This window comes from Nicotiana tabacum, chromosome 11, assembly GCF_000715075.1.
Source record: "Nicotiana tabacum cultivar K326 chromosome 11, ASM71507v2, whole genome shotgun sequence".
Classification (NCBI taxonomy): domain Eukaryota; kingdom Viridiplantae; phylum Streptophyta; class Magnoliopsida; order Solanales; family Solanaceae; genus Nicotiana; species Nicotiana tabacum.
In genome coordinates, this window is record NC_134090.1 from 3,838,861 (window position 1) to 3,863,062 (window position 24,202).

The 24,202-nt window shown below is 36.8% G+C and overlaps 1 protein-coding gene across 2 annotated transcripts; it reads left to right on the plus strand.

Annotated features, from left to right (window-relative positions):
* Window positions 1-8,332: 8,332 nt before the first annotated feature.
* On the plus strand, window positions 8,333-13,647 carry LOC142166189 (TMV resistance protein N-like). 2 transcript variants are annotated; one of them, XM_075224682.1, is made up of 4 exons: window positions 8,333-9,038; window positions 9,773-10,859; window positions 11,539-11,814; window positions 12,742-13,647. In XM_075224682.1, the coding sequence occupies exons 1-4, from the start codon at window positions 8,536-8,538 to the stop codon at window positions 13,639-13,641; spliced, it is 2,766 nt and encodes a 921-aa protein (XP_075080783.1). In that variant the 5' UTR covers window positions 8,333-8,535; the 3' UTR covers window positions 13,642-13,647. The 2 variants fall into 2 exon arrangements, with proteins under 2 accessions (XP_075080783.1, XP_075080784.1); XM_075224683.1 differs by lacking the exon at window positions 11,539-11,814 and having other exon boundaries at window positions 8,334-9,038.
* The last annotated feature ends 10,555 nt before the right edge of the window (window positions 13,648-24,202 follow it).

Genomic DNA, 24,202 nt, shown 5'->3' on the forward strand with positions numbered 1-24,202 from the left:
TTTGAGGCTGTACACAGCTATAGATGCCATTTCCTCATATTTGTGTTTACAAGTGGTACCATCAGATGTTCCTACTTCCACTGTTAATCAGATGGTGACAGCACCACCACCGGCAAATCCGTTACCCCCTGAACTGCACCAGCTCTTAAATTCATTTTGTGATGTCTTCCAGAAGCCTCATGGATTGCCTCCTAGCAGGCCACAGGACCATGCGATACACTTGGATCCTGGGGCTGGTCCGATCAATGTCAAACCATATAGGTATCCCTACTTTTAGAAGCATGTTATGGAACAATTGGTGTCGGATATGCTCAAAGATGGAGTAATACGGGCGAGCACTAGTCCTTTATCTTCTCCGGTTCTCCTAGTCCGCAAACCTGGAGATTTTGGGTCGATTATCTGGCTCTTAATGCAGTAACTGTAAGGGATAGGTTCCCTAAACCAACGATTGATGAGCTTTTTGATGAATTGAATGGCGTGATTTATTTTTCCAAGCTGGATCTGCTATCTGGGTATCACCAGATCAGGGTACAACCGGAAGATGTGGCCAAGACTGGGTTTCGCACACATGAAGGCCATTACGAGTTCTTAGTAATGCCTTTTGGCCTTTCTAATGCACCCTCCACTTTCCAAGCTACGATAAATGAAATATTTCGTCCGCACCTCCGCAAATTTGTCCTAGTCTTTTTCGACGACATCTTGATCTACAGTCCATCGTGGAAGGCTCATTTGGAACATCTGCATTCAGTTTTATCCTTGCTCCGTCTACACCAATTGGTTGCCAAACGAGCTAAGTGTCTGTTTGGACAGACCACAGTGGAGTATCTTGGGCATGTTCTGTCTAGTAGGGGACTGAGTGTAGATCCCAGTAAGATAGTCGTTATTCAGCAGTGGCCCATGCCCAAGAATGTCAAGGAGGTGTGCAGTTTCCTTGGTCTTGCGGGGTATTACAGGCATTTTATCCATCATTATGCTGCTATAGCAGGGCCGCTGACAGATTTATTAAGGAAGGACGCATTTTTGTGGAGCATCTCCACGCAAGCTGCTTTTGAAACATTAAAGGCAAAACTCAGTGCCACACCAGTACTGACCTTGCCACATTTCTCCAAGGAATTTGAGCTTGAAACAGATGCTTTGGGCCAAGGCATAGGGGCTGTTTTGTCACAAAATGGACACCACATTGCGTATTTTAGTCAGAAATTAAGCACTCGAATGCAAGGAGCCTCCACTTACAATCGCGAAATGTATGCCATTACGCAAGCAGTAGGAAAATGGCGACAATATTTTCTTGGTAGGAGGTTCACCATTTATACTGATCATCAGTCGCGGAGCCTGACTAATCAAACCATTCAAACCCCGGAGCAGCAGAAGTGGCTTACAAAGTTAGTGGGATATGATTTTCAGATTGTTTATCGCCTTGGACAACTTAACCAGGCTGCAGATTCTTTATCTCGTGCACCAGAGGCTGCCCTATTCATTATCTCATCCCGGCATTATGAACTTGAGCATGACCTACGGGCCTTGAATAAAAGTGATCCTGAGTTACTACACTTGCAAAAGGGACTGGCAGAGCAACCTGAGACACTTGATGGATATGCTTTTCGTGATGGCATCTTGTTCTATCGTGGAAGAATAGTGATACCTTCTGCTTCTCCGCTACGCCAAGTTCTGTTGGCTGAGTTCCACAATACTACACTTGGGGGACATGCTGGCATTGCCCGGACTTACCATCGTATAGCATCGAACTTCTTCTGGAAACAAATGCGCAAGGATGTACAGAGTTTTGTTACTGCTTGTCAGGTTTGCCAGCACATGAAGGACACCACACACTCACCAGCAGGTCTATTGCAGCCTCTTCCCATTCCGGACTTGGCCTTTGAGGACATAGCCATGAATTTTATTACCTGCCTTCCACATGTGAAGGGGAAGTCCACCATCATGACTGTGGTGGATAGGTTGACGAAGTATGGCCATTTCATTCCTCTAAGTTCCACATTTTCTACTCATACAGTCGCACAAGCCTTTATTGTGGATATCATACTCCTTCATGGACCGCCTAGAACAATTGTCGTTGATCGAGATCCACGCTTCCTTCACTCTTTCTGGAAGGAACTTAATAGGCAGCAGGGCACAACACTTGCTATGAGTATGGCTTATCACCCTCAGACTGATGGACAGTCGGAGGCATTGAACAAGTGTGTCGAGCAGTACCTGTGCTGCTTCGTAGCTGATGCTCCTCATCGGTGGGTGGCCATGCTACCGTGGGCCAAGTATTGGTACAATACTTCTTTTCAGTCTTCAGCTGGTATGACGCCATTCCAGGCCCTCTATGGCAGGAAACCACCTACAATTGCAAGATATATTTTGGGGAGTAGTACTAATGATTTGGTTGAGGCGTGCATGGTTGACCGAGATGAGGTCATTGAACTTCTCAAGCAAAATCTGATGAAGGCTCAAATTCGTATGAAGAAGGTGGCTGACAAACATCGCACGGAACTCACCTTTTTTCCTGATGATTGGGTCTTTGTCAAACTCAAACCATATCGCCAAAATACAGTGCGCAATCACCAACATCCAAAGCTAGGCCATCGTTATTTTGGTCCCTTCAGAGTGTTCAAGCGCATTGGCGGGGTGGCCTACAAGTTCCAACTTCCTGACGCTGCCCGTATACACCCCGTGTTCCATGTCTCAATGCTCAAACGCTATGTTGGAACACCTGAGTCCCAGATTACGCCCTTAGACCTTGAGGACAAGGTTCTTTTCCAGGAGGAGAGTATTGTTGTGAGTGATATAACGAACGTGGATGCTGATGTGGACGCTGATTCAGCAGAGGCCCACGTGATTCCACATGAGTCTGTTTTGAGGAGAAGCAAACGCGTGAGGCAGTCTTCAAAGAAGTTAGCCAAAATTTCACCCAAAAATCGTCTGTGGGGCCCACGTCTTGAAATACGATGAAACTCACAAAATCTGACAACTCATTCAATTACGAGTCCAACCATACCAATTTTATCAAATTACGATAAAAACTCGACCTCCAAATCTAAAATTTTCGTCTTGAAAAGTTTTAAAAAAATCTTGATCTTCCATTTAAATCCGAAATAAATGATGAATATAGTCATGGATTTATGAAATATAATCACTTTTGGATATGGAATACTTACCCAAGTCGAAGTCATGAAGAAATTCTCAAAATCGCCCAAGAGCCGTGCTCCAAAAATCCAAAATGAAATGAAGGAAATGACCATTTTTTGGTCCTTAAGTTTCTGCTCATCCGCCACTAAAAGTCCATTTTTCGCCACTAAAAAACTATTTTCCGTCACTAAAATTCTACACGAGAACTTGCTTGCACCAGCAGTTATATTTTTACTAAAAAGGCTCTAACTCCATCATACGAACTCGGAATTCGACGATTCTTGTTCCTATGAACCACAAATAATAATGTGAACCTAGTCGTTCTTTCAATTCGGAGCTCATTTGCTCAATGTGATACAAATTTCGCTCGTTAAACAATTAACTCATGTTTCGCGCTAAAAACCCAATCGCGACTTGATGAAATTAGACCAAACTTTCCCGATCATTCCTATAATTCATTATCAATCTCCCAGAAGTCTCAAAATCGAATTTTGATCTCTAGAACTAAAAATGGACCTTTGGATCATTACATACTTATGCTGAAAATATCAAACTCTTCCAAAACTCTTCCCTGACAGCCTGTAGTGTATCAACTATAACTTCTTGTACCCAACTCCAACTGCCAAACGGTTTAAATTTATAAATATTAGATACAAAGGGCTACAACTTTTATTTTTAGATCATCGCCAAATTCCTTATAGATTACGAGATATAAGCTTCCAAAATCAGTCATGTGCAGCAGAAATTTCTGCGATGCACACCGCTGTAGCAAAAAAAACAACAATTAAAATGGCCTAGAAATGGTCCGAAACTCACCCGAGACCGTCGGAACCCAGTCCGAACATACCAACAAGTCTCAAAATATATTACGGACTTAGTCGAGGCCTCAAATCACATCAAACAACACTAAAACCACGAATCGCACCCCAATTCAAGCCTAATGAAACTAAAAAATTCCAAATTCTACATTTGATGCCGAAAACTTATCAAATCAACTCTGATTGACCTCATATTTTGCACACAAGTCATAAATCACATAACAAAGTTGTTCTAATTTTCAGAATCGAATTTCGATCCCAATATCAAAAAGTCAACTCCCGTGTCAAACTTCCAAACTTAAATTTCCTATTTTCGCCATTTTAAGCCTAATTTAGCTACGGGCCTCAAAATAAATATCCGGACACACTCCTAAGTCCGAAATTACCATACGGAGCTATTAAAACCATTATAATTCCATTCCAGGGTCGTTTACACATAATTCACCATCCGGTCAATTATTTCAACTTAAACTTCCAAAACAAGAATTGTTCTTTCAATTAAATCCTGAATCGTCCGAAAACCAAACTTGACCACCCTCGCAAGTCATAATACATATTTCAAAGTTGCTCGAGACCTTAATCCACTAAACGGAATGCTAATTCTCAAAATGAAAAGTCGGGTCGTTACAATAAGTATGGATGTCATCATACTGATCCGCAAGACTTTACTAGACAGATGCTCATGACATGTAGAACCTATAAACCTAGAGTTCTGATACCACCTTGTCACGACCCAAAATTCAAATAACTGTGATGGCATCTAACCTCACCCGCTAGGTAAGTCTAATAACAACAATTCAATTCAATTAATATTTAACTAACTCCAATTCACTCCCCAAGGAGTGGTAGTACAAATCATGAGCTTCTAAGATTAGAATTTACAAAGTTGGTATGAAATAAATACATCATCTGTTCCAAATATACATAAAATGATTTTTATAAATCTAAGGCTACCATGAATATGAGGCAGTTATGACTGGAACACAAGTACATCTTCAAATCCAGTTCACGTCGATCACAACAACATCAGCATCTAATATTTGCATGCAAGGTGCAGAATGGTAGTATGAGTACAACCGACCTCATGTACTCAATAAGTAACAAACTTAACCTTAGGTTCAAAGTAGTGACGAGCTGGAATAACAGCCAGGGAGCCAACAACAGTTCATAACAACATAATAGAAGTAATAAAAGAAGTAGCTCAGAGATAAAATGCTCAACTCGTTCACAGTTCCAGAAAAATAGGCCTGCTTTTAAAGTATATCAGTGAATACCCGAATCTTTTATCGAAATCACCAAAATATGAGTACGTTTTGTAAAACTGTGATTTTTTTCTAAATTTTTCAACAACAGATAGGATGTTTCATTTTCAAATAGCATGAGAAAAATACATCTCTATGCCTACATGTCAATGAGTATGTGAAGTCATGAATGACGCAATATCGTACATTATGAGGAAAAATACATCTCTATGCATGTATGTCAAGTGTGCATGTCAATGTGATGCAACTCAGTAATAAAATCATATGCATACTCTCAAAGTATCAATTCTCTCAGTCCTCCCAGTCACTCAGTCCTCACAGTCACTCAATCCTCCCAATCGCTCGGCACTCGGCACTCGCACTCAGTAGGTACCTGCGATCACTGGAGGTGTGTACTGACTCCGAAGGGGCTCCACGGCTCATGAACTATAAACCGCACGGACAACTCACGTGCTATAGTATAAATATCTGTATCCGCACGGACAACTCACGTGCTATAGTATCAATATCTCAAAAATCAAGCCCTCGGCCTCACTCAGTTATCAATCTTTTCAGTCTCTCGGGCTCACAGTGTCATGAAACTAGCCCAAAATGATGATATGATGTATCAATAAATAACAACAGAGACTGAGATATGATATGCAATGAATGTATATGACTGTGTACGAAATTACAATTTAAACATACTTCGACAGCAAAACTGACCTCAGTGGGTCCCAATAATACCAACATTTGTTTAAGCATGATTTCTAACATTAGTCACATCTTAGTTTCTCTAACACATAAAAATATATGAAAAAATACAAGTTAATTGACTATACAACTCTACTGAATCAACTGAGTATCAATTTCTACGGTGCACGCCCATCACTTAGCATGTGCGTCACATCCAAACAATTAACATAACATGTATAATTAAGGTTCATACCCTCAGCTCCAAGTTTAGAAGAGTTACTTACCTCGAGCAAGTCGAATCAAATGTCGAGAAACCTAAACAATGCTCCAGAAATTCTATTTTGCGCGTATCAACTTCCGAACGTCACGAATCTAGTTATAATTAATTTGATTCAGTCAACACAAATTATAGGAATTAATTCCATCTCAAAATACTAATTTTCCCTAAAAATTCTAAAATTACACTCAAAAATCGTCTGTGGGGTCCACATTTTGAAACACGATAAAAGTTATAAAATATGAATGCTCATTTAACCACGAGTCCAACCATACCAATTTTACCAAATTCCGACATCAACTCGACCCTCAAATCCTCAAATTAAACTGAGAGAGTTTTCTAACTTTTCCAATTTAATTCACCAATAAAATATTTAAAAACAATCATGGATTTAGGTAATTTGACCAATATTGAGTTAAGAACACTTATCTCGTTGTTTTCCTTAAAAATATCCCGAAAATCGCCTCTTCCCGAGCTCCAGTTCGTCAAAATTGGAAAATGAACAAACCCTTGATATTAAATATCTTTTGCCCAGTTGTTCTGCCTCGTTTCGTGTGCCAAACAATCCCGAAACTCTGTTTTGATACCTCCAATGAGGGAGATATGATGTTTTGAAGATTTAAATGAAGTCTAAAAATTTAAGGGATAAAAAATAATATTTTCGTAATTATTTTACACTAGAAAATCAGCAACGAAAGAATTTTCGTTTTAGCACTCAAAACTCATTCGGAACCTTCCGAACACAAACCATATATGCGCTTCAATCTTAAAATAAGCTACGAACCTTCTCACGCACTCAAAACACCGAAAAGAGGTCATTTTGATCCGATATTGACCATGGTCAAACTTCAAATCCTTAACGTAACTAGTTTCTCAACCAATGAGCCAAAACACACCTGAGCCCCTCGGGACCCCATTCAATCGTACCAACAACTCTTAAAATACGATACGAACTTAGTCGAAACCTCAAATCATATCAAACAATGCTAAAATCACGAATCATACCCCAATTCAAGCTTAACGAAACTAAGAAATTCCAACTTTTACATTCGATGCCGAAACCTATCAAATCAAGTCCGATTGACCTCAAATTTTGCACACAAGTCATAAATAACATAATGGACCTATAAAAATTTTCAGAACTGGATTCCGACCCCGATATCAAAAAGTCAACTCCCCAATCAAACTTCCAAACTTAAATTTCTATTTTAGCCACTTCAAGCCTAATTTAACTACAGGCTTCTAAATAATTTTTCGGACACACTCCTAAATCCAAAATTACCATACGAAGCTATTGGAATCATCAAAACTCTATTCCGAGGTCGTTTACATATAAGTCAATATCCAGTCAACCTTTTCAATTTAAGCTTTCATCTTTGAGACTAAGTGTATCAATTCATTCTGAAACCTCACCGGACCCGAACCAATTATCCCGGCAAGTCACATAACAGTTGTAAAGTATAACTTGAGCAGTAAATGAGAGAACGTGGCTGTAATACTCAAAACGACAGGCCGGGTCGTTACACTTATATTTTCACGATATGCACAAAGAAAATATAAGGTGCAAAATAGACGGTAGTGCTTTTGATTGGTTATTATCTTCAACTACAATAAAGTCAAGTCATCATGCGTTATTAGTGACAAAGAAATTACTCGGATATTACCTTGCTTTTAGTCTTTAATATATTTTACGATTCAAATAAACAGGCTCGTAATTTGTTGAGTAGTGCATTTTATTTAAGTTCTTTATTAATTCAATATGTTGAAGATTGAGAAATATTTTGATCTAAAGGTGTGCCTAATGGTCAATAAAGTAAGATAAAAATCACGAAATTTCAAGTTCAAATAAAAACACTAGAGGCAAAAATCATTAGGTGATTAATTTTTAGCTGCCTAAGTCTCCAATAAAATAGTTAAGATGGAATGAGCTAACTTGGACAGTATTATCATATAAAACAACTGAGAAATATTTTGCTGGACGGCTACTTTTTCAACCTCCATAGAAAATTAAAATAGAAAATGAAATTCAATCAATGGGTCCTTTTTGTTTGGTAGAGAAGAGAGAGAGGGACGTTTGTGTTTGTGCTTTGGAGCAATAATTCAATTCAATTGGGATAGGTAGACTCTTTCTTTGTAGCTTCATATACCCACTTGTATTTTTAGCTGTCCATTGATACAGGGGGTGGTCTTTGAAGGAATTTCCTTCTATTAAAGTTCAAAGAAAACCCATCTCATACAAACTTTTCTCATTTGAAGTGCTAGTAGCTAGTTGTTTATTTCTTTCTCTCCTATTATCATCAGTTAATCTCTTACCACAACTACAATTTATCCATATGCAGTTTTTTTTCTTTTCAGATAATTAACTGAATCAATGGCATCTTCTTCTGCTTCGGCGAGTATTTCACAGTTTTCTCGGTGGAACTACAAAGTCTTTCTAAGTTTTAGAGGTGAAGATACTCGGAGAACATTTACAGGTCACCTCTTCAAAAGCTTAGAAAATAGTGGAATATTCACGTTTCAAGATGATAAAAGGCTAGATCATGGCACATCAATATCACATGAACTCTTGAAAGCTATCGAACAGTCTCAAGTTGCCCTCGTCATTTTCTCAAAGTATTATGCAACATCGAGGTGGTGCTTAGATGAGCTAGTGAAGATCATGGAATGCAAGGATCAATGTGGACAGACTGTCATACCAGTCTTCTATGGTGTGGATCCATCACATGTTAGGAACCAGAGGGACAACTTTGCTGAAGCCTTTGACAAACATGAAACAAGCTATAAGGATGATGATGAAGGAATGCAAAAGCTCCAAAGATGGAGGAATGCACTAACTGCTGCCGCAGATCTAAAAGGATATGATATCCGTGACGGGTGAGTTAAAAACATATAGTAATTTCTTATAATGAAAAAATGGAATATACAAAAAAAAAAAAAGGAATATACACGGGTAAGTTAAAAATGCTCAAGTGCTAAGCACCTCCCACTCCAACTCAAAAGGAATAAATTTCATTCAAATGTGGTTGCTTATGTGAAGACTACATATTCTACTATAGAAAAAAGAATTTGTACCTCAAAAATGAGTTAAACAGAATAGACACTAAATTACAAAATAAAATTAAAAGGTGGAAACTTAATCAATTTATTTTGCTAAGAATATTGCTTACACAATCTAATTTCATTGATTGTCATTTAGACGTTAAAATTATTTTTTTTTTTCCAGAAAAAAAAAAGGAATGATGGTTGTTATATATGTTTCTATGAGTAAGAAGGTATTGTTATAATTGAAGAGAATAAATAAAAAACATCTTAAGCTACTCACGTTTTGCTATTACCCCTCAATAACATTCTTGCACGTATAATATTTTGATTGCTCCTTCAAGCGTTTGTTTTATGTGCGGTGTCTTTTAATCATCTCTATGTAAATTGACAATATTTAGTAGCTCAATTTGTTGGCTATTTACCTAGTTGATGAGAGTTCGATTCCTCACCCAATAATCTTCTCTCCCTTTCCGCTACCCCTATGTAATAAAAAAAATTAATTATGAAATGCTTACTAATGCTTGAGTTTCTTACATTATCCACAATTAATTTTCTTATTTTCGTAGGATTGAAGCAGAGAATATTCAGCAGATTGTCGACCAAATTTCCAAATTGTGCAATAGTGCTACTTTGTCTTCTTTGCGAGATGTTGTGGGAATAGATACTCATTTGGAGAAATTAAAGTCCCTACTTAAGGTAGGAATCAATGATGTTCGGATCATATTGGGGATCTGGGGCATGGGTGGTGTAGGGAAGACGACAATAGCAAGAGCCATTTTTGACACTTTATCTCATCAATTTGAAGCTGCTTGTTTCCTTACTGATATTAAAGAAAATGAAAAAAGACATCAACTGCATTCTTTGCAAAACACCCTTCTCTCTGAATTGTTAAGAAGAAAAGATGATTACGTCAATAATAAGCATGATGGGAAGCGAATGATTCCAGACAAACTTCGCTCTAAGAAGGTGCTAATTGTGCTTGATGATTTAGATCATAAAGATCATTTAGAATATTTAGCAGATGATATTGGTTGGTTTGGTAATGGCAGTAGAGTTGTTGTAACAACTAGAAACAAGCATTTGATAGGGAAGAATGATGTCATTTATGAAGTGACTGGACTAGCTCACTGTGAAGCTATGCAATTGTTCAGTCAACATGCTTTTAGAAAAGAAGATCCAGATGAGTGTTTTAAGGAGCTCTCATTGGAGGTAGTAAATTATGCTAAAGGCCTTCCTTTAGCCCTCAAAGTGTGGGGTTCTTTGCTGCATAACCTAGGCTTAACTGAATGGAAAAGTGCAATAGAGCAAATGAAAATTAATTCTAATTCGGAAATTGTTGAAAAGCTCAAAATCAGTTATGATGGATTGGAGCCCATCCAACAAGAGATGTTTCTAGATATAGCATGCTTCTTTCGAGGGAAAGAAAAAGATTACGCCATGAAAATTCTTGAGAGTTGTCATTCTGGAGTTGAATACGGATTGCGTGTCTTAATTAACAAATCTCTTGTGTCCATCTCTGAAAATGATGAGATTCAAATGCATGACCTTATAGAAGATATGGGTAAATATATAGTGAATTTTCAAAAATATCCAGGAGAATGTAGCAGATTATGGCTCGTCGAGGAAGTTGAAGAAGTGATGAACAACAATACAGTAAGTAGGCTAAACAATGCAATAATATTTAATTTCTAATTTTTATATTCCAAAGACACATAGGGTAGTCAATTCCAATTATTTGTTCCTCTTGCTTTATAGTCTTGCAGGTACGTCATTTTAGTTGTTTACTTTAGTTAGTAGGAGAAGCAAAAATAATATTAACTACCTAATTAGTAAAAAAACATTAATTACCTAATTTGTTTAGTAGCCTCTTTAATTTACGTTGCCTAATTCATTTTTCTTATACTTTTTAGCGACGGATTAGTCTAATAGCCACTTAATCTGTTTGATCCAATGTCATTCTTTAGATTAATTTGAAAATTTTATGACATTTTAGTACATAATAACTCAATCATTGATTCACTTTACCATTATTTTTTTACAATTTATTGGTATTGTTTCAATTACAATTACTTTCTATCACAACATGAAAAGATTATAGACTTGACTCTAATGAACTTCTAAGAAAAATGTAATAATAGAAAATAAAACTATAGAATTAATTGCAAAAAAGTATTTTTTTTTGAAGTAACATCAGTATTTCTTAAAAAGAATCTAACTAATATTGTATCTTAAACTTTGGCATTGCAAGGAGTGAGAAAGTAGTCATATTAGCAAGTTGATTTTATACCACATTTGAAATTATACTTTGTAGACTAATGATCTTTCTTACCAGGGGACCACGAAAATGGAAGTAATCTGGTTTCCTTATTACCATTCTGGTACATTACGCTTTAGCAAAAAGGCTATGAAAAATATGAAAAGGCTTAGGATATTTAACATAGGGAGTTCATCGACCCGTGATGCCATTGAGTATTTGCCCAACAGCTTGCGTTGTTTTGTGTGTCATGACTATTCTTGGAAGTCATTGCCAGAAAATTTTGAACCCAAAATGCTTGTTCACCTTCAACTCTCGTACAGTTCACTGCATTATTTATGGATGGAAACAAAGGTACAATAGTTGAGTTCTATTTTATTGCCATTTATTTTTCTCTCTAACTATCTTTGTCCTTTAATTTAGTGATAACGAACAAATATTATTGCTTTCTTCACGTATTATTTGAGGTACTTCCTTTTTTAGCTAGAATTATGATGCATGTCTTTAAATGAACAAAAGTTATTAATTCCATAAGCTCAAATATTTGTATTTCCATCTCAAAAAAATTAATTTTATATTATTTGGGGTTGTTCTCAATATTATTGTAAGATCTTCATGTCTTTTTTCTCCATATCTTCCCATCATCATTTTAATTAAGAAGCTCAATTTGAAAGTTCCTTCAATTTTTTCTCATAGTAAGATTAGACTCATATGAATTTCATCCTAGGGTTGTACACAGTGGGACAGAAGGAATATTTATTAGTAAAACAAAAGGAATTTATTGTGTACAACTATTTTCTCTAATGACATATACGCTTTCATACATTGATTCCGGATTTAACATTTGGTTTCCCCATTTTATATTACACTTTTTTTAAAGAGAGAATCACTTTTCTCTTTGCTACAGTTTTTTTCAATCATGTTAAATTACAGTTAAGGAATAATTTACTTTTATTCAGTTTCTTAACAAGCAATTTTTCATATATAAAAAATAAATTTCTAATTTCGCACAAAAATAATGTGTTGGCCCTCATCATTCAAATGCTATCATTCATTTCTTGTCGAGGGAGTAATAAATACTTTTAGGAAAGCTAGCAATAAGTAATTAAGAATTCAAGAAAACAGAGGTCATTTGATGCCCAAAATACAAATGAAAAAACAAAACGAAAAAGTTTCTACATTCATAGATAGCCCCACTAGCCAAATATTTTATTATTGGAATCCAGCGGAGCAGCAAAATAAATTCTTTCTTTTTTGTCATTATGTCTGTATTCTGAACAGCATTTGCGGTCTCTACGGAGGATAGATCTCAGCTACTCTAGAAGACTGATGCGAACACCAGATTTCACGGGGATGCCAAATTTGGAGTATTTGGATCTGACTTGGTGTTCTAATCTTAAAGAGGTTCACCATTCCATGGGATGTTGCAGCAAACTCATTCGGTTAAATTTGAGGTATTGTGTAAGCCTTAAGAGGTTTTCATGTGTTAACGTGGAATCTCTTGAATATCTGAATCTAAATAAGTGCTATAGTTTAGAGAAATTCCCAGAAATCCACGGGAGAATGAAGCCGGAGATACAAATTCACATGCAACGCTCTGGGATAAGGGAACTACCATCATCTATTTTTCAGTATCAAACTCATATTACCAAGCTAGATTTGAGCTGTATGAATAACCTTGTAGCTCTTCCAAGCAGCATTTGTAGGTTGAAAAGTTTGGTTAGTCTAAATGTGTTGGGGTGCTTCAATATGGAAAGCTTGCCAGAAGAGATAGGGGATTTAGACAACTTGGAGGAGCTTGATGCCGGTGATAGTACTCTAATTTCACGACCTCCATCTTCCATCGTACGCTTGAACAAACTTAAAATCTTGAACTTTAGCGGCTTTAGATACAATGGAGTGCACTTTGAGTTCCCTCCGGTGGCTGAAGGATTACGGTCATTGGAACATCTGAATCTTAGTTACTGCAATCTAACAGATGGAGGACTTCCGGAAGATATTGGATCCTTATCCTCTTTGAAAGAATTGTATCTCGGTGGAAATAATTTTAAGCATTTGCCTCGAAGCATAGCCCAATTTGGTGCTCTTCGAATCTTGGACTTAAGAAATTGCAAGAGGCTTACACAGCTGCCACAACTTCCACTAGAATTAGATACAAAAAATTCATTTAAAATAAATTAAAATTAATATTAAGAAAACCGACCGAAATCGGTCGGTTAATTCTGGCGGTCATTTTAAAAAATCGACCGAATTCGGTCGATAATTTTATTTTTAAAAAAAGGACCAAACCAACTTTGGTCGGTTATTTTCGTGAGAAAATATAATTAAAGAGTATAAATGAAATAAAAAACAGTCTTAAAAAAATGCACCAATGGTCTAGTGGTAGAATGGTATCCTGCCACGGTACAGACCCCGGTTCGATTCCTAGATGGTGTATTTTTTAATTACATAATTAAAACACCGACCAATTTTGGTCAGTTTTTTCGGCAATTATTTTTTTTGAATTTAATTGACCGACCAAAGTTGGTCGGTAATTTCCGACCAACTTTGGTCGGTATGCCTTTCTGACCTTCAAAATACCGTCTACACGTAAATGATCGCATTTTTGGCGGTTATTGGCCATTACCGACCCACTTTAATCGGTGTTTTTGGAAGATTTTGCCCGAATTTTTAATAGTGGTATTTACCGGTGAGAATCGTTATGGTGGGATTCCAAGTTGGTTCCACCATCATGGTTGGGATAATAATGTATCAGTCAATTTGCCTGAAAATTGGGATATACCTGATAAATTCTTGGGATTTGTTGTATGTTACTCTGGCAGATTAATTGACACAACAACTCAATTGATTCCCGAATGTGATGACGGGGTGTCGTGCATAACCCAGAAACTTGCTCAAAACTGCATGACCCATTCAAATCTTGATAAAGAATATAATATACATTTTTTCTTTGTACCTTTTGCTAGCATATGGGATACATCTAAGGCAAATGGAAAAACACCAAATGACTATTGTAATGACCCGATCGGTCGTTTCAAAATTTATAGTCCTGTTCCTTCATTTCCTGCACCTTTTATATTTTAAAGTTGTTATATGACTTACCGGATTAGTCGGTTCGGGTCCGGAAGGAATTTGGAATGAATTGAGACACTTAGTCTCATAATGGAAAGCTTAAGTTGGAATGATTGACCGGATATTGACTCATATGTAAACGACTCGGAAATGGAGTTTTGATGATTCCGTTAGCTCCGTTGGGTGATTCTCGACTTATGAGCGTGTTCGAATTGTGATTTGGAGGTCCATAGTGGAATTAGGCTTGAAATGGCGAAAGTTGAATTTTTGAGAAGATTGACTGGGAGTGGACTTTTTGATATCGAAGTCGGATTCCGATTTCGAAAGTTGGAATAGGTCTGTGGTGTCATTTGTGACTTGTGTGCAAAATTTGGGGTCAATCGGACGTGATTTGATAGGTTTCGGCGTTAGTTGTTGAATTTGGAAGTTTCAAAGTTCATTAGGCTTGAATCTATGTGTGATTTGTATTTTTGATGTTGTTTGAGTTGATTTGAGGGTTCAATTAAGTTCGTTTGATGTTTTAGGACTTGTTGGTATGTTTGGTCGAGGTCCTGGGGACCTCGTGTGGTTAACGGACCAAGATTTGAAGTTGAAGAATTGCTGAAGTTGGCAGCTACTGGTTTAATCGCATATGTGGAGTGGGCACCGCAGATGCGAGAAGGGAGCCGCAAAAGCGGGCAAGAAGGAGGTGAGCATAGGTCACATGTGCGAGGTCATTTTCCACTCCTGCGTGATCGTAGATGCGGTGTTAGGGGCGCAGGAGTGGAAGTCTCGCAGGTGCGATGGTTAATTCCGCACTTGCGATTGCGCAGATGCGGGACAAGGGTCGCAAAAGCGGAGGCACACTGGGTAAGTGAATTCCACATAAGCGGAGGTTCAACCGCAGAAGCGAGTCCGCATGTGCAGATAATTGGCCATAGATGTGAAAAGCCTGGGCAGGATATAAATGTTGGGTTCCGAGGGTTTTATCATTTTTTGACTTTGCAAACTCGGAATTTGACGATTTTTGAGAGGGATTTCGAAGGGAATCTTTAGGTAAGTCACTTGTGGTTAAATTTCTTCAATAATTATGTTCCCCCATTAATTTTTCCACCTAATTGATGTGTTTTTGAGGTGTAATTTGGGGGTTTGAGGATAAGGATTTGGAGAGTTGATTTTGGGGATTTGAGTGACGATTTTGTGTCGTATTTTGATAAATTTGGTATGGTTAGACTCATAGTTGGATGGGCTTTCGGGTTTTATGACATTTGTTGGATTTCGAGACGTGGGCCTAGCGACCGGCTTGAAGTCGATTTCGGATTTTTGATATATAATCTCGTATTTTCTTACGAAATTAATTTCTTTAGCCCGTGTTGATTGTATTATATTATTTGTGGTTAGATTCGAGGCATTTGGAGGCCGATTCGCGATGCAAAGGCATGTTGGAGTAGAGATTGGCACGGATAAAGGTAAGTAACAGTTCTAAATCTGGTCTTAAGGGTATGAAACCCCGGATTACGTGTTATGTGATTGGTTTGGAGGTGACGCACATGCTAGGTGACAGGAGTGTGGGCTTGCACTGTAGGAATTATGACTTGGTCCATTCCATAGAACTGTAAAGTTGAATAACTTGTTGTTAATTGTATTCTCTCCATGCATTATAGAAATTTGACTGCAAATCATGTTAGAAATCATGTTTAGGCAATGTGTTGATATTGTTGGGACCTGCAGAGGCCGTGTACTTGTTGAATTATTTTCTAATTATTGTCTTGCACTCAGTCGTAGTTTTACTTGCGTATCATATCTCACACTCTTTTTTGTTTCTTGTTGATACATTACAGCATTTCTGTTTGGGCTGATTTATATGATTTCTGAGAGCCCGAGAGACTGGAGAGTTTGGTGACTGATTTAGGGCCTGAGTGCCGAGTTGTGAGCAATATGTATATATATATGGATCGGGTTGCACGCCGCAACGAGCCTTATGACTGTATATATGTGGATCGATTTGCATGTCGCAACGAGCCTTAGGGCTGTATATATGTGGATCGGGTTGCACGTCGCAACGAGCCTTATGGCTCTCTCTCTCTCTCTCTCTCTCTCTATATATATATATATATATATATATATATATATACACGGGATCGGGCTGCACGCCGCAGCAATATAGCGCTTGGGCTGAAGGAGCCCCTCCGGAGTCTGTACACACCCCTAGTGAGCGCAGGTACCTATTGAGTACGAGTATTGAGTGCTGAGTGCCGAGTGCTGAGCTATTGAGAAAGTCTAGGTTACATAGGTCTCACAAGTCATGAACAGGTTTAGTAGAGTGTTGCGGATCGGTACGGAGACGTGTGTACTTATCTTGAGATGCTGCCAAACCCTTATGAAACTTCACATTCTTGTATTCTTGTTATGTTAGTTGTACGGGGTGGTTCCAACAACTGCATATAACTATAAAAACTATTACATAATACACAAAATCTATGTCCATAGGTACAAGAAAATCCAACACAGCAAAATATGATTATATAAATTATTTCAGAATAGAATTCACTTAAAAATGTAAGTAAAACAACCAAAAAATATTCCAACTACCATGTGATACCAATATGACATAATTATACCAATAGGGTATACAGTTCTACTAATTAATTCCAGGCAACTATATATGACTACACTACTATTACATAATACACATGCATAAAGAGAAAAATCCAAAAAATAGTGTACCACATATTAATACAAGAATGTATTTCAAGATATTATACTATAATACTATTATATAAAACAAACACATAAAGAAAAAATTAAAATGATTACATAATACATATGCAAAAGGAAAATAATAAAAAATCGAGATATTGTACTATTCTACTATTACTAAAGAAAAATCATACAATGTACAAATTAAATGTAGCTAATACAACCAAAAAAGGTTCCAACTAACATATGATACCAGTATAGTATATAGATATACCAACAGGGTATACAGTTGTACGCAAAGAGTTTAAAAAATATTTTTTTAATTTAATTATTAAACTGAATTAATATCAGTTGTCACATAATCTAATTAATTCAATTTTGTGCGTCATCGATTATACTAAAATTTAGATATATTATAATAATATACTATATACCATTTTGAAATGGAGAATAAATTAATAAAAAATATTCAATGGACAAGTAAATCATATTATGAAATGAAAAAGATAGAAGAAAAACGTTTATTTATATTTGAGAAGACAATAAAAGAGAAAATAGGTTGGGGCAATTAATGGGATTTCATGTGATCCAGGATTAAAAAGGAAAGGATTTTGAAAATAAGTAGTTGGGTAAATATTTTAGATTGCATAGGTACACATTGTATGACAAATTATAATGTGCAGTAACGAATAATTAAAATTAGATTTCATATTTATTCACAAAGAGAAAGCTATAGGTTTAGTTAAAAGGAAATATGCATGGTTTGGTATGCTGAGGAAAACAAATTCAAGCAAAAAAGAGGAATGGGTAGCCGGCAAAAATAGATTTTGATGAATAGGTAGAAATTATAATTAATTTCTAAATAGGCAAAAATGGGTAATTAGTTTGTGCCTAGTAGGTAGATTGTGTAATTCCCTCTACTTTTTATTGTTACATTTTTTCCTCTCCTATCTTTTTCTCTTTTTCTCCACCTACCTTATCTTTCTCCACCGCAAACTAAATTAATATCTTTTTATTTCTACCATGTTAAACCTCTATAAACACCATTAAAATTCCACGCTGCACTTTCATAACTAAACATAAATCAAAATAAACCAGTCAAAAACTCAGCCACAAGAAAATAGAGAGGACAACCACCTAAAAAGATTTCGCTCTAACTAAAGAGAACATCGGAAAATTTTAATTATAGATCTGCCAAATCTTCACTATCATTGATCATTTTTTCAGGTTTTAGTTGAGTGTTTGTAATTACTCTAGCTTGAGATCTTGTGTATATATACTGTAGAGACAGAAGGTTTCTTCAGATTTGTAAAGCAAATATTGAGAATTGGCGATGGACTTCGGCCGGAAAACAATTAACGCCAGAGTTGGGGATTGGGGGTAAAGGATTCTAGGGTGGGAGATGGCGTGATAGTAGTGTTGAGACAAAAATAAAGTTTTGAAGATGAAAGAGCTAGAGAGTAAAGCTCTGTGGTCGTGTTTGTATGGTGGTGTTAATGAAGACCGAAGAATGTTAATGGCCAATTTCTTTTCTATTTCTTCTTTTTAGACGAAGAGAATGAAATGTGGAAGGGGTGGGTAAAAAATTTAAAAAGATTCAAATTAAAGTAAAAAATTAAGCAAGGAAGTAGAACAAATAGAAAATTTTAAAAAGGATACTCAATTTGTTTCTTTATTTGGCCATTTTGTACCGCAAATCAAACAACTCATAGAGAAAAAAAAAAGGCACGAGATCGAAAAAAGAAAGGATAAAAGGAAAGAGACTAGGAAACCCAGGTGGGAAGGAGATGAACAGAGAGGTCGCCAGAGGTGAGCTTTTCCGATGAGGTTCTGTGATGGTGTGCCGATGGTTTCTCAGTTTGCAGATTTATAAAGGAATTATTAAAGGTCTTTAGAGTAAAAGTTTTGAAAAGGGTCGTTGGTTTTGGGGTGAGGGGAGTGCTAGAGAAGAAGATGGAGAAGGAAAGGGGTCTGGTTTAGATTTTCAAAATGAAGAAGAAGAAGTTAGGGGAGGGATCGCGAGGGGGTGGGGTCTGTTTTTTTTTTTTTTGAAGAAGGAAGAATTGTTCTTTTTGAGTTTTTTTAATAAGTTATTATTAAGGTGATAATATTTTTATTTTGAAATTACACGTGTCATTATTTCATTTGTTGACTTGATATGTCAACGGAGAGTATATTTCACGCAGGTAAACTTACAGAGGTGTCCACATGACACATCGGTGCTAAGTTGAAGTGTCTAAATGATCATTAAGTAAGCTGGAGTGTGAGAGAGACATCAGAGGTAAATTTTAAGTGTATGTTTATGTATTTGGTCTAGAGATTGGACATGTGACGTTAAAATAATAGTTCTGACCCAAAAAATTTACATTCGCTCGCCTCTTTTAAGTGTAAAACATGTGCGTGCTAGCTGTAAAAAATGGTATGTCTTAGGCACACTTTGGAAAGGTTGAGTGTGCAAGATAATTTTCTTCCGTAAAAAATATGTAACAAGGATTTGGTCCATAGTTTAGGGGGTAACCTATGTATTTTACCCTTTTTTAAAGTCTTATTTAGAATAAATTTTATTCTTTTATTTTATTTTTTAAATCCAATTTGCTCCAATACACAAGCATAGTTCTGTAGTCAAAGCAACTTCGTCACTTTTGTGTATCGGGAGTTCCTTAGGACCGATTTAATCTGCGTAGATTGACTGAATGCAAAAACCTTCCACTGGCAAGCGATCGTGTTTTTCACATAAGTTTTCGTTACTCATGTCAGCATTCTCACTTCTGGTATCTCCAGGTCTTGTGAGCAGAAACCTTCTCCTATTGACAAAACATTCCTCTACTGACATATACAAAAACCAACTTTCAAGGTCTCGTCGCTTCGGTGAATCACTTAGCCATGATACATCTTTGGTTGACAATAGACTGGACCTATTAGTTATGATATCAGCTCATACTTAGACTTCTCACCGATGCCAATACTTTGAAACAATTAAATCAAAACTTTTGGGTAACAGGCAAAATCATATGTCACGATCCAAAATTCCATCATAGGCGTTGTGATGGCACTTAGTCTCTAAGACTAGGTAAGCCAATTACAATTACATTTCGAGCCTTTTTCTTTTGAAACATATAATGTAATACAAGTGTCGAAACCAAAAGCGGAAATAAATATAACAACCTCCCAAGACTGGTAATACTGAGTCACGAACTCTAAATGAATACATGCAATGATCTCAAGGATCGAATATACAATACTGTTCATATAAGAGTTGAAAGTACAATAAAATGGAAAGACTCCAAGGGACTATGACGACCAAGCTCTACCTTGAATCCTTGCGATCAACACACTAACTCTGTCCGAGTCCGATATCTCCAATACTTGGTTCTCCACAAAATTTTGCAGAAGTGTAGTATGAGTACACCACAGTCGGTACCCAGTAAGTATCAAGACCAACCTCGGTGGAGTAGTGACAAAGTACAGTCAAGACACTCACTGGTCAAATAACATGTGCAATATAGCAGTATACAATAGTACTGAAAAATAACTAGCAGTGATAACATCAAAAATCAAGTAGTGATATAAACAGCAAGGCAACAAGAACACCATAATTATTGCTCAAACAAATAAGGAACACAATTACAATCAATTAATTAAGTCCTTCAAATATAAATCTTTCACATATAACTATTTCGAATAAATACCTTCCGAATATACTTCTTTCAAAACGAATATAAAATTCTTTAAAATAAATATCTTTCGAATATACTTCTTTCAAATAAATATCTTTCAAATATAAATTCTTTCAAATAAAAGTCACTCTGTGACACCTCATTTCATATTCTTAAAACACGTGTCTCAACCCACTTTCATATTTCCACGGCAGCTCGTGCCCATATTTCTATCAAAACCGCACGGACAACTCACGTGCCAATAATAAAAAATATCATATTTTTCCCGGCACCTCGTGCCCGCATTTCACATCACATCTGCACAGATAGTTCACGTGCCAATAACATAATTATTATATTTTCCTGGCACCTCGTGCCCACATTTCATATCACATTTGCACGGACAGTTCACGTGCCAATAACATAATTCGCCCGGTAATAGCCACATGCTCACAATTTCAACATAGATGAGACTATTATCAAGTTTACCGAAACAACGAGACAAGTTGTACAAGATATAAAAATAAACACAAGGAAAATCACAATATCACATGAAAATTTCCAACGCAATAATCCCATATCATCACATAAAAATTACCAACACAATAACCCAACATCATCACATATCATCCCTGACAATAGCCACCCTTATCTCCCCTATAGCTACTATTATCACTCCTATAATAGCCTTCATTATTCCTCCGCCCTGACAATATCAATAGCCACCTTATTGCTCCTATAGCCACTCTTATCGCTCCTATAATAGCCTTCCTTATCGCTCCATTTAATAGCCTCTATTATCACTTCGCCCAGACAATATTTCAATACACACAACAACAGTGAAATGCTACCCTTATGTCCGCATAATGTCAGCAATGGAATGCCACCCGTATACACCACATAACAATAACTCAAATCATACAACAATTCACACAGAATATTATCACAGCAGCACCGCATGATCAACTCGTAATTACAAATTTTCTGTAGGCCACAGCCATTCTAAAGATACAATAAAGTCAATTAATTTCATAACAGATAGTCCACGGCTCAACACAATGTATATAAAATCTAAAAAAATAACCACAAGGATGAGAAAATAACTCATCATAGGACACCGCCTTCTTTAATCAAAATTTTAGATAAATATATAAATGCTTCAGTTTAAACTTATTTAATTAATTATTTGCAGATGAATTCACATAAAAATTCAAGTGGTAATCACACCAAATTATCATATAAAATACAAACTCGACAAACAAGGAATGAGGTATGACAAATCAAGGATTTTATCACGACCCAATATCACCTATAGGTCATGATGGCGCCCAACATCACTGCTAGGCTAGCCAACTAGCGAATTAAATATATATTTCCTCTTTTAATAAATTTTCGAGTAATTAAACTTCCCTACTTTCAAGATTTAAGAGCAAAAGTCTAAATAAATAAATAAAACAAAGTAATAATTTCAAACCACAATTCTACTAACGAGTGTGCCAAGACCTGATGTCACAAGTATATGAGCATCTAGTAGATTACACAAAATTTAAAATATTGTCTGAACATAAAATAAACAGAATAAAAATACAAAGAGAGACACTAGGTGCTGCAAACGGCTCAGGAAAGGCAATTCACCACTAGGCCTCGGGATATAGGGGGTACGTGCCGGAAGGATCACCTGATGCACCTCTCTCAAATCCTGCATAAAAAGGTGCATCAAGTGTAGCATCAGTACGTAAACAACGTGTACCCAGTAAGTATCAAGTCAAATCTCGAAGAAGTAGTGACGAGATGTTAACTTCTACACTCATTATGGGTCCATAATATTAAGATAAATATTTTAATAAATACATGGTTTATGTGAATAGCAATAATTTCCTTAACAAGCAGAAATAAATAAATCTTTCATAATTTAAAATTTTCCAATAATTCGTTCATCTTCACAAGCTGCAATAAAATATCAAAGCATCGTGTAATTTTTATTATTAAGCAAGATTTATGCCGAGATCGTACGGCCCAATACAGAGTGTCCTGTACACTGCCGAGGGACGTGCGGCGCGATTCATAAATGCATCTATCTACAGCCGAGGCGTTCGGCCCGCTCTACAAGAAGGGAAGGATATTTTAAGCGTTTGACTTAAACATTATTAATGATTTATATCCAAGGTAATACAAATTTCTCTAACAAGTTCTAATATAATTTAGGAATTTTTAATTTAACAAGTATGTGCAAAATTCCAAATAATTCATGAATTGGGTCCTAATACTACCCGGACAATAGCATAAATAGTAGGTACGCACGGACTCTCGTCACCTCGTACGTACGTAGCCCCCACAATTAGAAACAAATATTTATTTAAAATACCTATGGGGTAAATTCCCTCTTACAAGGTTAAATAAGAGACTTACCTCGTCTCAAAGCTCACTTCTCGATCACAATTTCGCGTTAAAGCCTCAATTTGGTGCCGATAAATCAAAAACTAGCCAAATGTTATATAATTTAATCAATACATGCTCAATAATTCGAAATTAACTTATTAGATTAATTAACTATTAGATTAATTAACCAACCCAAATTGGTAAAATTCACCTCGGACCCACGTGCCTGGATTCCGAAAGTTTTTGGTGGAAAAAACGTCACCCATAACCTTAAGAACTCAAATACATAATTTTCATCCCATTCCATAACTATTTTCGTGTTTAAAATCTAATTTTTATCAAAACCTAGGTTTTTCATCTAAACCCTTGATTTCCATAATTTACATATTAATATATACCAATAATCTATGTATTTAACTCACAATAGGTAGAATTAACTTACCTCCAAGTTGCTAGGTGAATATCCCTCTCAAGAAGCTCCAAAATCGCCCAAGAATGAAGAAAATAGGCTAAAAATGGCCGAGCCTCGACTTAAATGAAGGTTCTGCTTTCTGCGATGTTCACATCTGCGGGCAGAGGGCCGCTTCTGTGGTTCCGCTTCTGCGGGCGGAGGGCCGCATCTGCGGTGATGCACAGGGCCAGCGCTGGCCGCATCTCCGGACTTTTTCCGCTTTTGCGGCTCTTCATTGCAGAAGCGCGGTCTCTTCTGCGCACACCACGCCGCTTTTGCGGTCCACTGACCAAGGCTCCAAGCCGCTTCTGCGGCCAAAAATGGTGCATCTTCGGGCTCGCACTTGTGGCTGTCCAACCGCATGTGCAATTACACCAGAAGCTGGAAGCTTCAATTGTTCCTCACAAGTCCAAACTTGGACCGAGCCTCGCCCGGTTAACACCCGAGGCCCCCGGGGTACCGCCCGAATATACCAAAAAGTGTGAAATCGTAAAAAGGACTCGCT